General features: G+C 40.8%; 1 protein-coding gene across 1 annotated transcript in view; it reads left to right on the top strand.

Moving 5' to 3' along the window:
* The first annotated feature begins 1,079 nt into the window (after nucleotides 1-1,079).
* LOC119723239 overlaps nucleotides 1,080-16,807 on the top strand; it is a 29,967-nt gene continuing 14,239 nt past the window's right edge. Inside the window, exons 1-7 of the mRNA XM_038193804.1 lie at nucleotides 1,080-1,155; nucleotides 8,996-9,268; nucleotides 10,479-10,787; nucleotides 12,015-12,329; nucleotides 14,634-14,906; nucleotides 15,317-15,589; nucleotides 15,822-16,001. Of these exons, the coding sequence (XP_038049732.1) occupies nucleotides 1,080-1,155; nucleotides 8,996-9,268; nucleotides 10,479-10,787; nucleotides 12,015-12,329; nucleotides 14,634-14,906; nucleotides 15,317-15,589; nucleotides 15,822-16,001 (1,699 nt within the window). The remainder of the gene's footprint in view (nucleotides 1,156-8,995; nucleotides 9,269-10,478; nucleotides 10,788-12,014; nucleotides 12,330-14,633; nucleotides 14,907-15,316; nucleotides 15,590-15,821; nucleotides 16,002-16,807) is intronic.

The following is a 16,807-nucleotide window of genomic DNA, read 5'->3' as shown; positions in this document are numbered from 1 at the left end:
GACTAAAGGCTAAGATACATAAGACTACGTACGCAAAATAGCACTGCTGTTAGTGGAATATTTAGCATTAAAGGGAAAATACAACATTTGCAAACATCAAAAAATAAAACTACCAAATCATTATGAAATACCTTGCTGGACTGTTAGTGAATGACAGTGTAAAGCATCCTGTAAAATCCTGGTACACTGTCATTTTCAAGAAAAGTGGTGTCTTTGTATCAATTTCCAACGCTTTTTTTCAAATACTGGCTCCAATGGACCATCGCACTTGTTTGCAATCGATTACACACCTATGAACGGGTACAAGCCAGCTAGACTGGTTTCCTGACCTTACAATTCCCCAAGTTATGTAAACTGCTTTGTTTCTTCTTATATGGAGTCAGGGAACCAGACTACAGGAAAATGATGGTTTTTCTTGGTTTTTATAGCATTTTCGAACTCAAACCTCAAAAAAGTCAGTGTAACTATATTTGCTATATATTTCCAACCCCCCAATTCCATCCATTTCTGAAAATTACAGCAAAAGCAAATGATGAATATTCCCTTTAATGAATATCTAGAAAAATGGGGGCGGGGGGTTGATTAATAGGAGAATTTAGCAAACAGTTATACAAAATATACCAGCATCTTCCCATTGGTTTCATAATAATTTGGTGTTCCATGGTTTTAAAGTTCTCTCATTATTCTGTATAGGTACGGTCAAAGGTACGTTTCGTATTTATTTACGAAAATGTTGTTTCGTATTTACTTAATGTGGGCACGTTGGTTTCACGACCCAGACTTTGGAGCCAATTCTTAACGTAATTAAGTTTCTATAACCCTACAAAACAGGACATTTCCTTTAGTTCATTACATGTCCAAAAGTTAAGTCGATTGGTTATTGCTCTCGAACAGGTCAAAGCAAATAACGTGGCGTTTTTGATTAAAAGATCTGAAAGGGCGGCAAACCTATCAGAAACAAACTAATCCACCATATAAATGATGGCACTAAGCTAACTGCCATCATTTTTGTTCACAACACGCGAGGAGAGGATCAGAACTAACGCATTGGAATGAAATAAAGTCACCGAACCAGGATAATGGAATCGGTACCGGCCATTGCATGTGCAGTCATATATCTTCTAGCCGTATTAAGCCATGTGGTAGACGCCGCAGGTAAGGGATTTTATTCCCCCTTTTTTCAAAATCCATTTTTAAATAATTGACGGGATTTGTTGTCACTGAAATCTTATTTTAAGACCCAAGTCTGCAAAACGGTAACATTATTTTAGTGCTGGAGACGAGATAACAGCTAATGGAACATTTATGTATGATACCCAAGCACGTAAATGATCAAATATAATAGAGCCAATGGATTTTCTTTCACATTGCAAATTTTGTTGACATTTAATGACACTACATGGCATGCCAACATAATCTTTCCCAATCGTTCTGCCAACAGCCAGGCGATTAAACTACATTGAAAGACGATGAATTTGATATAAAATACACAAAAAAATATGTATCGGTTGGCATATACGTAAATATGCCGGGTTTTTTTTCATTGAAACAATTTTTGATAAAAATTTCGACATTAAAGAAGCAAACGATGTGTCGTTCTCGTCAACATTTTCCCTTTGAACTTACCGAAGGTAATGGATGTCAACATTTTCAACCGAATTCATCACTGATTAAGGAAATAAATTCGCGCGATTGGGAGGTATTAAACACTCTCTTTACGACCGGTTAGAGTCTGAATGCTGATAAATACCCGAGCCGAAGGCAAGGGAAATCCAGACTGCTTAATACCGACCAAGCTCATTTTATTATTATTCCCATTTATGAATACTTTGTTGGTAAAAAAAATCCAAGCTTTTCGGTCCACAAGAGTAAAAAAAAAAGTCAAAAACTATAAATTTCCAACGATTTTGTTCAAAAACACCCCTCTTTCTACAATGGTAAGGCCCTATGGTAAACAACCCCTTATGGTACGGTGGCCCTGGAACGACATTTTAATATTGACCTTCTTAATATGAACCTTGTAACTCCTTAATGTTTACGTTGTACGTTCGCAATATGCACGTTGCACGTACCTTAATATCGCATTGTGGAAGTAGTTCCTGCTTAATGTGAATGTTCCAACTTGTTAATGTTCACGTTTGATCTTCTTAATATACACCATTGATCATGCTTGATGTCATCGATGCACCTTGCTTTTTCGCAATATGAACCATGTACCTTCGCATTGTGAACGTTTGACCTTGCATCTTCTTAATATCATTGTTTAATCGTCCTCCTTCGCAAAGTGAATCGTGCATCTTGAAAAGTACGAAGTCCTTGCCAAGCCCTACACTTAAACAACCAGTTATGAGGGAGTTTCAATCTGACGGCTGTTTAATGTCACTTAACCTGTTTCTACATTGTAGTGAGTTTTATCATGAATCAAGCTCTCTGTTTTAATTCACTCATCTTGTACAATTCATGTTCATAATATTGAGCGCTGTTTCACTAGAAAAGAAGTCTGTTTAATTAATTAGACTTATTAATTTCTTGACGGTATACTCTCCGTCAATTAGAAAAATGCAAAACAGTGTTCTGTGATCACGTTGAGAATGCTTTTATCATAAAACTTTACATCCTTCAGTCCCTATCCCTATGGATTTGTCTTGATATCCGCGTATTTAATTAGTATAGTGTGTTTAATAGGAAGAGGCGTAATCATACATGTCGCCACTACATTTTAAGTCATATGGAATGGAGTTTGGCCGCCACCATGCATTTAAGTTTTTATCAGACTTGTGTTTTCTTAAAAAGAAGTGGTTTTCTGGCTAGGAAAATAGCAAGGAAGAACCGGTTTTGTGCAAGCAAAATTCAGGGAATAATCTGTTTATGTTAATAACTTGTTGGTCTTCGTTACCGTTAAATATTATTAAGACGTCGTCCCTGTATCTCATGTAACTCACAATTGAAGGATTGTGTGGGAGAATAATTTCTTGTTCATATTTGAACAGGGTTATATCGCATATTTCTGGACTGCATTCGCTTCCCATATAGCCACGCCAATTTTCTGTCTGAAGAACTTTCCATTGAATTCAAATATGTTTCGATGCATGATAAGTTCCAGGAGACAGCGAGCGTGTTCTCTTGTAGGTTTGGGTATTGCGTACAGACTGTTATCGGCAACTTCAAGTGCATCGCAGACTGATTCAATTGCCTCATCTTGTGGGCAATTCGTATACATGGACACAATATCCAATGTGATCAATAGGCTATCCTGCTTCAATGTCACGTTGTTTAGTTTTTCAAGCACATGCCTGGAATCGCATGTATATGTGCTTTGTTGTTTGACAATCGGAAGCAGAAAATAGTCTATGTATTTTGAAATTGATTGAGTCGGACCTCCGCAACCACTAATAATAGGCCTCCCCACAAACCGCGTTTCTTTGGGTGCTTCTTTGTGAACTTTCGGTAAGAGGTAGAGGCAAGGAGTTTTGATGTCGTGGTTGTCATGGTTGAGAAACTCAAATGTTTTTTTGGATATTACTCCATCAATGTGAAGTCTGCGTATGGCTTGAGCGACCTGTTGCGCAGTTTCCCCAGTCAGTTCCCTATCAATCTCTTCATAATGTGGGCCTGATAATTGTCGTAGCCCCTCATGTATATAGTCTTGTCTGTTTAAAACACATACACCGCGGCCTTTATCGAATGGTTTAATGACTATGTCTCGTCTTTGCTTAAGGCCGGTCAGAGCGATGCGTTCCGCTTTTGACATGTTAGATTCTACATTTTTTATTTCCAACTTGGATTATTCCTCCAAAGTACCTTCAATGTATGATTCTAGATTAAAGTTGAAGGTAGGTTGGGGATTCCAAGTGGAGGGCAATTTGAAAGGATGCGAACTTGAAGGTCTCACTCTCCCTGCCATTTTTAGACGTAATCTCATTTTTCTGAAAAATGATAGGGAATGGCGAAGGATGGTGGACCTTTTTGGTTTTCTAGGGGTGGGTATAAAATTCAAACCCCTGCCTAAAGCAATCAGTTCAATGTTAGAGAGCTGAGAGTCCGAGAGATTCTTAACATAGGGCATACTCTGTTTAGCTTTCAGCTCAAGGGAGATCGTCTTCGCCCATTTCTTGTGCTTTTTGCTTATTTGGCGAGATTGGACAGATCTATTCTTGGCTGCATTCGTTTTGTTATTTTTTTGGCTTTTATTAAGTCTCCTCGCCATGCTCACGCAGACTCAATGTAAACTTGTGTTCAATAAGTATTGACTGAGTGAGGTCTGCAAGAGAGCGTGGAGATTGTGGTTTTGGTTTTAGTGGCATGCCAGCAACTTATATGTGGGAGCTGGGACGAGGTAAGGGGTACAGCGCATGTGCAAGACGGGGTGCAAAGTCACTGCAAGACGTGTGAAATCAAGCGCAAGAGAAACAGCCGGGCGGGCGGGGGGGGGGGGGGGTTGAAGAAGGTTGACATAAGGTGGGGAGGGAAGCGATAAGTTGTTTTGGCCTTAATTCAATTACCATCATTGCGTGTAGATTTAGATTTCTGACATTATGTTTTAATACATGGATGGAGTGAGGAGCAACCCGTCATCTTTATTTATTCTTGTATTGTGGAAAGGGGCTAGTCCAGACTCGCACTATTTATTCTATGAGAGGAATTAAACAAAATGAGTGACAATAGAATGCTCACAAGTAGATAAGTGGATTGTTCTATCGTACTTTTTAGACTCTTCAAACAAAGGAGAATAGGCTTTTCAATATTTTTGTAGATTGCAAGGGGTAAGGAGAAGTGATAGTAAAAGAGAGGGAGAAGAGGTAGAAGAAAAGTAAAAGGGATAGAACATAGGAGGTTTTTTTTTTTTTTTTTTTTTTTTTTAATCAGACATGAAAGCTTTAATCTCTTTTGTGAAGTTTTGGTGGCTCTGAAAAGAGCCGTTTGGTTTGTAAGTTGGATAGATGAGCTATCTGCGTCGCCCACCCCGTGAGGCTGGAAACAGGCCCTCCTTCTGCTCCGCGGACTCCGCGATGATGTGGAAGACTCGGTGTGCTCGCCGCCGCTCCGTACGGTCTTGGATCTTGGCATCGATCAGGCTCAAACCCGCTGTTTATACTGCTGCTAATTGGTCCTCCAACGCGGCGAGCTTCGAACGATATGCACTCAAAGTCAGGTTGCCCAATTCCACCGAGCATTCCGCCAATTTTGTTTTCCACGAGACAATCATCTCGGGAGGGCAGGAGATGCCAAGTGGAAGGGTCGGTATATTTGTATTGACTCTAAGCCAGTCCGGAGTCTCGCCGCGTGTGAGGGATTCTTCTAGTTCAGTTGCCTGTTTAAGAATCCGATTTCTCAGGCCGGCCAGGCGGACTACTTCGACTTTGGCACGCTGTACCACCCAAAGAGCGTCCGGAGTGAGCCTGATGTGCCCGTCTCTTTCTTGTCTCTCTGTTCTTCTCGGACGGGATGGAGGCGGGGGCGGAGGGGGCGGCTGGCGTTGTGCACACTGTATTTAATCGTCGTCGGTGTCGACGAACATAAGTAGATCTTGATTGGCCTCATCGTTTTTTGAGCCGGGGGTGGGAGGGCAGACGAGATCTAATAGATTGTCCATCTTATCTTTGGAGCTAGTCTGGAGATATGAGGCTGTAAGTCTCAAACTATCGCTTTTATACCATTCTTGTTGTATGTCTCAAACCCTGACTTAATCTGAGGTTTCGTATACAAAGTGCGATAGGCAGGAGATTAAGCCCGATTTGTTAAAGTCATGCATGGGATGCGCAGCCGTATGGTAATTTGATTGGTCTCCTACTCCACATGTGACTTAATAACATAGTGTTTTTGTCCGCTGACATGGATCATTTGGAGTCTAGGTTCGATTCCAAAGATACAAATGCACGCCTCTTCGACCGCCGACCGGGTGGTCGGGGGAGGGGATATCAATGTGTTTAATAGGAAGAGGCGTAATCATACATTTTAATAATTTTAAATCATACACTACATTTTAAGTTATATGGAATGGAGTTTGGCCGCCACCATGCATTTAAGTTTTTATCAGACTTGTGTTTTCTTTAAAAGAAGTGGTTTTCTGGCTAGGAAAATAGCAAGGAAGAACCGGTTTTGTGCAAGCAAAATTCAGGGAATAATCTGTTGATATTAATAACTTGTTGGAGAGTTCCAAGGTCATTCCAAGAAAGTTGCCGCCGTGAATTAGGGTTTAAAACATGGGAGGGGGATGGGATTTGCTATCAGCATCAGCAGTGCCGTTCCTCATTCTTTTCCTTTTTATGGGATGTATGAGAACATTGGAGTAAGAGGGGCTCTGCGAGCTGATGAATCTTTTTTTGAAAAACATTGTGTTTGCAACCAGCTAGGGAAGATTTTCGTTTATTTAAGACTTACAAGCACTGTTATGGATACCTGTGTAGTTATATGACTAAACTGCCTAGAGCGTATTTGTTAAGTTTTTTTTTCCTTTTTTGGAAATTCAATACGCATATAGGGAGTAAAATCAGTTCCACTGCTGGGTTGCGGTGATGGGTGGGTTATAACTTGTCAACACATACCTCGCAGACGTACCGGTGTCACATGAAAATCTGACTCCTTGAAAATCGAACCCCTTTTTCCCTATTATTGGTTTTAAAATCTAGGATATGTAAGCCCAATTCATCCGCTTTTTTAGTACAAGAATCATTCAAGTCACTCATGTACTTTTCAAGTTACGGAATTTTAAACACAACCACCGTTTTAAGGTTCTGTCCACGGATCACAACAAGGTTCAGTGTTCCTTTAGCAAAACGAAAACAAATCACATAGGGATGCGTGTGAATTGTTTTCGTTTTGGTGAAAGAACGCACACCTTTTTTGTGATCCGCGGACAGAACCTTAAAACGGTGGTTGTGTTTAAAATTCTGTAACTTGAAAAGTACATAAGTGATGTGAATGGTTCTTGTTCTAAAAAAAAGCTTATAAATTACGCTTTCATATCCTAGATTTGGAAATTGCTACATGCAAAACTTCCCTAACACACTGGTCCCAACATTTGGGTTTCGTTTTTTTGTTATCACCCTGTATAAACATACTACACAAACGAGGTGCATTGCATGGTATTTTATACCAATAGTCTTAATATAGGATTTTCCGAGTTATTTTAACATTTATCACACAAAATCCCTGGAACGATACTTCAGTTTCATTTACGAACATCGAAGAGCTGAATTCGAAATTTCAATTTCAAAAAGCCACCTGTGGATTTTATCGATAAGGTGCGATGTATAATTCAATTTTGTAGCATTCATATTCGACCAGATTTCAGTACAATCTTCTCGTGTCGGCGTTGTGTTGAGAATAGAGCGAATTCGGGTTATACGTCATTCAATTTGCTGCTGTTATCGTTCCATTTTATTTTTGTGGGTTAAAGCGTGTTATTAAAATTGATAATTTGTACACTCAAACCCGGTAGGTCTGCTGCCCTCTATTGACGGAGATCTCAGAAAGACTCCCATTGGCGTTGCGGGTAGTCTATGTAATAGACCACGGCGATTACCGTGGTCTATTATGTGGTATAGAATTGCTGATGAATTAGGCAATACCCCGCCTCTTGACTTCCTAGATTTTGACCAATCAGCAGGCGCTTTCTATAGGTCTATCGGGTCTTCGGTCATTCACCCGTTGCGCGTCATAGACATGGATTTAAAAAAAAAATGTCACGGCGCGCGGCGCTCGGTATTATGTTACGCGAATGCGCTCCCGGTTGTTGTTGTATTACAAAACGCTGCATTCGAATTGACCAATCACAGCGTCAGTTCTGATTTTGGGATGAAATGACTTCGCGATTTAGTAAAGTCGACTCCAATTGGCTGGCGCGCGGCTTGCATAAATCTGCATGCTTTGACATATCAGACGTTAGACAGGAGATGACTCCGTGGATAACGGATGATACTCAGACTTCGTTGCGGGCGAGCGAGCTTCAATGTGATCAGCATGCCGTCTATGCTCCGAGCGATGTCGCTTGACAGGAGGCTGCTGTCGTACTTTTTCATTTCGTTCGCTCGTTAATTAACAAAGGAATTTGCATAAAATAACTGTTGAAGACAGTCTCACAGTTTTGTCTTTATTTTTTAACGTCTTCGCCCTCCTTTTGGTAAAGCATTTCTTTTGTTCTCAAGTAAGTGAGTAAGTGATGAGTGGGGGAGTGAGTTGGGGAGTCAGCCAGTCAGCCAGTCAGTCAGTCGGTCGGTCGGTCGGTGTGTCGGTTGGTCGGTCGGTTTTAAAGACATTCCGTAAATCGCTCTTTAATAATAAAAGTTGTCTGGTTGGTAACTTTTACTAAAGCGCCAGTCATGTTTTTTTTTATTATTGTAATATAAAAATGCAAACGAGGTGTATTGCATAATTTTATACCAATAATTATTTTTAGTTTTAACCCTAAAGGGCCGGGGCGGAATCCGCCCCCCTCAACTATTCCGCGATAGACTCGAACAATTTTTTTTTCGCGACCCGAGCTGTTTTGACTTCTTAGCCTCGAGCCTTGCGTATCTTTTGATACCAAAAACATAAAAATCGGACCAAAATTTTCCGGCGCCGTGAAAACTGAGTCTTCCCATATCCGTAGTGTACACAGGTCAGAATTACCATTCGTGCATATGAATTATTAAATAGCCATAATTCCGAAACCCTTTGACCTATAGACCTATAACCCTTTGACCTATAGTCAAGATCTTGGGCCCCCCCCCCCCCCCCGGCTGAGAGATGGTCAAAATAACCTGGCCCTATTAGGGTTAATATAGTTTTTCCGAGTTATTTTAACAATATCAGACAAAATCCCCAGAACGATACTTTACAATTTCATTTACGAACATCGAATAGTTTTTTTCTTCAAAATTGCCGAATCTGATAGCACAGGTCTTCTCTATGGACGGTCCACTGCTCCTCATCATAATGTAAATCTTAACTTTAGATCTTTATCAAGCGAAATTGCGATAATAAATTATGGTTTAATCCAATTGCATTTTAGCTTCGATTCGGTTGCGTGGAGGAGTCGTCAATAACGAGGGTCGTGTAGAGCTCTTCTATAACAGCGTATGGGGCACAGTGTGTCACGGTGGCTGGGACCAGAACGACGCCAAGGTGGCTTGCCGGCAGTTAGGCTTCCCTGGCGCTCTATTGTACACGAAGTGGGCGGCTTATGGAGGTGGCACGGGTGCAGTTCTGCTTAGCAACCCAAGGTGCGTGGGCAGCGAGGCCGACCTGTGGAGCTGCCCGCATGATGGAGGTGGCGACCATGGATGTAATTATGATCATCAACACGATGCAGGCGTGGTGTGCTCACCATCTGGTAAAACTCCTTAAACCTTACAACTCACTACATTAGATGCAAGGTCTTAATCTCCACCATGCAAAGCCTAAAATAAAACATAAATATGCAGCCATTTTACTAATACCCATTTTGTTGTGTCGGAGGCTAGACCTCAAACGCGTTGAGGCAGTAGGGCATCAAGGATTTTTTTCAAGGGTGAGGGGAAGTTGTTAAATTCAACGCATAGATAGACCTGGTCTTTAAGAAATGAACCCAGTTTCGCAATATTTAATGACGTTTACTCAAGACTTTTTTTTAAGCTGGTGCGATAAATCAAGGCATTTAGGAGATGGGTTTGGAGATGGCCTGATGGTGTCTGCATGTATCCTCAAGACCAATGTAATACCGACATGATATGGAACAATAGAAATGCTATGCATACGGGATACGTATGCGGATGGGAAAATGTTGCTTATTTCATCTGGCACACTATGAGGAATGTGAATTTGACGTCAAAATGCTTTAAACACTTCTGTCAATGTATTGAAATAACTGCACAGAATGTGATATAACCAGCTAGTTTTTCAGATCCTCGAACGTGTCCCGCGCGCGTACGATTACTGATGATCCCTAATAACTTGATATCGTAAACCAACACTGTACATTGCGAGTCAAAAAGAAAATGACAGTTAGAAACAACATTTAATAACAAATAACACATAAATCATATACATGTTACTGACTAATAACTGTGAAAATTTCACGTAATTTGCATGTTCTATTTACAGCTTATTTATTTTTAAAAAGAAATACCGCAAACCTCATTTGTCCATCACTTGTCATTGACCGATACGCATTGATGTAATCCTTGTAAATTACATGGCAAAGGAATCCATCCAAAACTTAACGTTCTCATTTCAAAAAAGACTTGATTCATTTCACAAAATCTGTCAGAAACAAAATACGTTTCAGTCTTTACTTTAATTAAATCTTTTTGAGTTTGAATAGCTGGAATCTTCAAATCACTTAGCACTTTTGGACAATTCCTTTTTGTCTTTTTTTTTTTAGATGTATTGAAGAACATGTACATGTAATACGAGCTTCATCGGTGTATCCAATTTAATTTCTTTTTAATTAAATGAAAAATAAAGACAACACTAATTTATACCCGGTCTGTTTCCTTTGTTGACTCATATTGTAGTGCGTCTTGTTAATGGTGTGTCTAATAATACGGGCCGATTGGAAATCTACTTCAACGGCCAGTGGGGTACGGTCTGTGACGATGGCTGGTCACTTGATGAGGCCACCGTAGTCTGCCGTCAACTTGGCCTTGGTGACGCCCAAGAAGCAACCCACAACGCCTACTTCGGTCCTGGTACCGGAGACATCCTTCTTGGCAATGTGAGCTGTTCTGGAAACGAGGATACTCTGATGGATTGCAGCCATCCACCCGTCGGGACGCATCATTGTACACACATGGAGGATGCTGGCGTTATATGCCAGGCACAAGGTAACTGATATATTTGTAAGACTGGCCTTGCGATCGTAATGAACGCAGATAAGTCATGACGCGCTGCCCCCACCGATTGGGATTCATAACTGCATGATTATGTAGGACGCTGATGACCAATATGACAAGCATAATATAACTGATGAATAATCGTTAGTCAGGATATTTACGATCATAATAATATAACAATTCCCAACGCTTCCTAAGATAATTACAATATTTAGTACCACAGGTCGAAATCAACTAAAGACTGCTGCTCAATTGTAAATTGTTCGTGTTTTTGTGAACATTTCATATTTTAGATCGTTCACCGGAATACTTCACAGAAAACTGACATATGGCTCCCATCACGGCTTGTTTACAACGCACGTGGGAGCCGATTTCGGCTTTGTCTTTGAAAAAATAATTGTCAACAAAAAAATGTCGCCGAATAAAAAATAATGTATCTGAAAATTCACTGTGCGAAGTCAGGTTTCACGCTAACTTCAGAATTAAAACGGCTACCCCATACAGAGCTGTTCACAAATAAAAGTGTGACTGGAATGACATTTTTTTGTCAATAATACGGACACAATGCATTCCTTCATTTTTCCGCAAATAGAATTGTGTTTTTTTTCTCAAAAACTCGTAGCCTTTTCGCAAAGCCTATTGCGTTATTTCGCAATACTTTTGCGCCATTTCGCAATACTTTTGCGCCATTTCGCAACACTGTTGCGTGATTTCGCAATACTATTGCGTTATTTCGTATTTTATTTTTGTCCATTTGTTTAACCTAGCACAAACAGTCTTCCCGGCGCACAAAAAGAGTCTTTGATGCAGCCACAAATGAAAATGACAATAAAATAATATAATAAACTTAAGTGCCGCCATTTTTAAAAAGCATCTTAATACGCATGTGCATTATACCATGCAACAATTCTTGAAACTCTATTTATCTTATTTTGCAATACTTCACAAAAATATCGCAATATTTCGCAATAAAAGTAATTTTTATTATTTATTTTTTTATAATAAAACCATGCACGAGGTCCGCCTCTCAAAGCCTTTTCGACTAAGCCCCCCCCCCAATGTAGTTCTTGATCCGCCGGTTCACTACCCATCCTCAAAATTTGGATCTATTTTGTATAACAATGGAAAGTGTTTTTGCCTATAACATAATAATATTAAAATCATAAGGGAAGGTGTTATTTCTATAATAAAATGTGTTTTAATCCAATTGCATTTTAGCTTCGATTCGGTTGAGTGGAGGAGCCGTCAATCACGAGGGTCGTGTAGAGCTCTTCTATAACAGCGTATGGGGCACAGTGTGTCACTATGGCTGGGACCTGAACGACGCCAAGGTGGCTTGCCGGCAGCTAGGCTTCCCTGGCGCTCTATCGTACACGCACAGTGCGGCTTATGGAGGTGGCACGGGTCCAGTTCTGCTTAACAACGTAGCGTGCGTGGGCAACGAGGCCGACCTGTGGAGCTGCCCGCATTCAGGAGTCGGCACCTATTGGTGTCTTCATGACTACGATGCAGGCGTGGTGTGCTCACCATCAGGTAAACAATCCTCAAACCTTACAACTCGCTACAAGTTCTACTCTCTACCTCGTAAAGCCTAAATAAAGTCACAACAAATTAGCCCCCCCCCCCAATAAAAAAATCTCAAATTAAAAATTATGTTGGTGTAAATTTAAAATAACAGTTAACAATGAGCTCGAGACGTTCTGAAACGACATTATATTATCTTTCCACGGAGTTTAAATGATACAAGTGTTAAAGTAAAGCCCGGTTCATACTATATGGAAGTGTATTAAGGACATGCCCGAAGAAAAAATTCTGGCCCACTATTTCGCCCGGGCGGATTACTATTTTGCCCGGGTGGATTACTATTTCGCCCGGGCGGATTACTATTTCGCCCGGGCGGATTACTATTTCGCCCGGGCGGATAACTATTCCGCCCGGGCGGATTACTATTCCTCCCGGGTGGATTACATTTTGATCTGTTTTTGAGCTCAAAGAGCTCAATTAGACCCAATTTTGGAATTAATATGAATTTGCTAGTATTTTAGGAACATTTTGGGGCGCTCAATATTTGTAAACACTTTTGTTGGGTCACTGGGGCTGTAAAATGCATACAGTTTTTACCTCTGCCTTCGGGCTGCTACGGGAGAGTAAAATTACGGAAGCGTATTTAGGACATGACCTAAAATATTTTTTAGGCCAACTACTTCGCCCGGACGGATTACTATTTCGCCCGGGCGGATTACTATTTCGCCCGGGCGGATTACTATTCCGCCCGGACGGATAAGTATTTCGCCCGGACGGATTAGTATTTCGCCCGGGCGGATTACTATTCCGCCCGGGCGGATTACTAATTCGCCCGGGCAGACTATTTATTCGCCCGGGCAGATTACTAATTCTCCCGGCCGGGCAGACTACTAATTCGCCCGGGCGAATTAGTAATCCGTCCAGGCGAAATAGTAATCCGCCCGGGCGAATTAGTAATCCGCCTGGGCGAATTAGTAATCCGCCCGGGCAAAATAGTAATCCGCCCGGGCGAAATAGTAATCTGCCCGGCCGAAATAGTAATCCGCCCGGGCGAAATAGTAATCCGCCCGGGCGAAATAGTAATCCGCCCGGGCGAAATAGTAATCTGCCCGGGCGAAATAGTAATCCGCCCGGGCGAAAAAGTAATCCGCCCGGGCGAAATAGTAATCCGCCCGGGCGAAGTAATGGGCCTAAAAAATATTTTCAGTCATGTCCTAAATACGCTTCCGTAATAGTGGGATGCTCCTAATTCATTCTGAATATTGTGCACCATTTCTGAACTGGAGCGCGCCATTTAAACCCCCTTTTTAAAACTGTATGAAGGCCTGAAAAAGCAAACAAGCACATGTATTTGTTAAAGGGCATTATATTCCTTTAAATTTCGTTCGGAAAAGAAATCGAACTTTGGAAAAAGCACGTATATACAAACTTTAACATGATTCTTTACCGTTTAGTTGATAATTTATATATGAACGAAAATCACGTTTTAAAAACCTATCATTGTAATACCTGATGACGTCACAATGACATCACGGTAATTCGTACTACTCTGTGTCAGGATATTCAGTCCAAGTTTCAAGTTAATGATATGAACTGCTTTGAAGATCACCCCAAAATGTTCCTAAAATACTAACAAATTCAAATTAATTCAAAAATTGGTTTAATTTGAGCTTTGTTTGAGCTCAAAAACAGCTCAAAATGTAATCCGCCTGGGCGGAATAGTAATCCCCCCGGGCGAAATAGTAATCCGCCAGGGCGAAATAGTGATCCGACCGGGCGAAATAGTAGTCCGCCTGGGCGAAATAGTAATCGGCCCGGCGAAATAGTAAATCGCCCAGGCGAAATAGTAATCCGCCCGGGCGAAATAGTAAGCCAGAATTTTTTGGGGGTCATGTCCTAAAATACGCTTCCGTAGTTGGGGGCTCGATCAGAGATATTTTTGAATGATAGCAATGGCATTGGTGACAACTGACCAATAGATTGGTTGATTTTTTGGTAGTACGCTAACCAATTATTAGGTTAAGGAAAAACGACGAAGGAAAAACGACGAATTAACAACGGGTTGACCAACGCATTGGTTAAAATAATCAATATGGGGTCAACTAATTAGATTGATAGTGTTTTTCACAAAGCAAGTATCTAGTGAAGGTACGAACGTGGTAGCGTGTCAGAAAAAATGGGAGAACTGGGGCTCAAGTTCGCCTTCAATAAACATGAATGTTATGGATTTGTTTTTGTTCTTAGCACTGATGGCGCCATTTATCCGGAATCAATCGATCCAACTAGAATTATCTTTTATAAATTGATTCCCAGATATTGGCAGTCCGATAGTCACTTGTCCTAGCAATATTCATTACAAGACTACAGACATTGGAATGGCATCTGCTGTGGTAACATGGGCATCATTGCCATCAGCAATTGATAATGTGGACGTCTTGGATTCTAGCGACATCACATGTTACAATGGCGCAGGTACCCAAGTGGGCTCCAGTGGCGTTTATGCTGTAGGAACAACAACAGTGACATGTCGTGCCACCGATACCGCCGGAAATCAAGGATCCTGCAATTTTACCATCACTGTCGTAGGTTGGTATTGTTTTGGAATATTATATTCGCAAGTTTTACTTCACGCACAGCAACAGATCCGTCCTCAGATTCATATTTCCTAATGTGTTTCTGTCATTGTGCTTTCATATTCACAATACGGTTTTAAAGGTCAACTTTCGTATTTAATGTTTCATATCGTTTACAATCCATATTTGAAATGTCTGGTCACAGAAAATCCACATTATGCCTTAGATACGGAGAAAAGTTGAAAAAATCCCGTTTGTGCGATTGGCATGGCAACATTCGCGCGATAAACCACGCATTTTCGAAGCTTAGTTTTAACGATCCTTTGAACTACATGTCATTTCAAGAAAACAAAAACTTGTTTTGGAGACAAAAATGCCACAGCCCGGATGAAAGTAATGAGTAAAAAAATGTGTAATTTTCAGACACCGAAGATCCAGAAGTTAGTTGCCCAAAAAGTGTTCCGTCTCAGGAGACAGACCTCGGAATGTCGTCTGCTGTGGTTTCATGGACACCAATGCCATCAGCTACTGATAATGTGGACAACTTCACTATAAACAACATCACATGTCAAGATGAAGCGGGCAATGTCGTGGAGTCTGATGGTACTTATTCATTGGGCACAACGACAGTGACCTGCCTTGTATTTGACAGCGCTCACAACAATGGATCATGCCAATTTGTCATCAACGTTGTTGGTGAGTTTTGTTGTAACGTAGAATTTCCTTCTTGGACAAATCAATGGATCGGAAATGCCTTGAAAACACTTTTGAACACACTGAGTAAAAACGATTAGTGGTTAGGGGATTAACTGACTACTAATCCAATTTTTAAATAATATTTTAATCACGAAGAAGTTATTAAATCCTTTTTGCAAGACTGTAATGAGGGCTACTTATTGAAATAAAACTGCTTTTGATTAATTTGTAGACACCGAAGATCCAGAAGTTAGTTGTCCAAATAGTGTTCCGTCTAAGGACACAGACCACGGAATGTCGTCTGCTGTGGTTACATGGACACCAATGGCATCAGCTACTGATAATGTGGACAACTTCACTATCAACGACATCACATGTCAAGATGAAGCGGGCAATGTCGTGGTGTCTGATGGTACTTATTCATTGGGCACAACGACAGTGACATGTCTTGTGAGGGACAGCGCTCGCAACAATGGATCATGTCATTTTTTTATCAAAGTTGTAGGTGAGTGAGCGTGCTTGATTTTTTCTTAAAAAAATTACGTTTCCTTTATGACCAATTAGTAGATGTAGAAACCATGACGTCTGTGACAACAGTTACTTTCGGTCTTTGAAGATAACATTTTCCTCAAGTTCTTTGTGATGGTCATACCGTCCCCAATCCATAGCAGTTCTAGGACACTTTGCAAGATAAGATACAACAGCACAGCCATGTGGTTGCGAAGGGCAATTTCTATAAAGATTACGTAACACTTTATTTTGAATGAAACTACATGTACACGCACATGTTCACGTTGGCGGGCGAAATCTTTGAAAATTAATTTCTCCCGTTTGGAAGACCGTATCTTCATGCAATTTTCAGGGTTTATTTCCCTTATAATGATCCAATTATGTGCTTAAAATCGTTGTGATATGTTCTTTACTTTTTGATGAAATTGGAAAAATAGGCCTGGCTACGTGTCTTTTCAAGCCTCACAAATATGAATAAGGTTCCTATCCATCATAGTGTGCAGTAAACATTTGCGTAAAAGCCTCGTCGCGAGTTATTAATTGATAAATATCGCCCTTTTTTGCAGGCTTCCATTGGTCGATACCGAGACCCACGCCAAGTCACGCCGAGTGACGCTAATGGATATGCTAATATGCGATTGTCCATTGCGTGGCCGGGCCGAAATCGTTCAACCGTAGCGCCTACTGCGCTATAGGAAAACCATTCAC

Source organism: Patiria miniata, unplaced genomic scaffold (assembly GCF_015706575.1).
Source record: "Patiria miniata isolate m_02_andy unplaced genomic scaffold, ASM1570657v1 HiC_scaffold_16, whole genome shotgun sequence".
In the NCBI taxonomy this organism is placed as follows: Eukaryota; Metazoa; Echinodermata; class Asteroidea; order Valvatida; family Asterinidae; genus Patiria; species Patiria miniata.
This window is presented reverse-complemented; position numbering and strand designations above follow the sequence as displayed.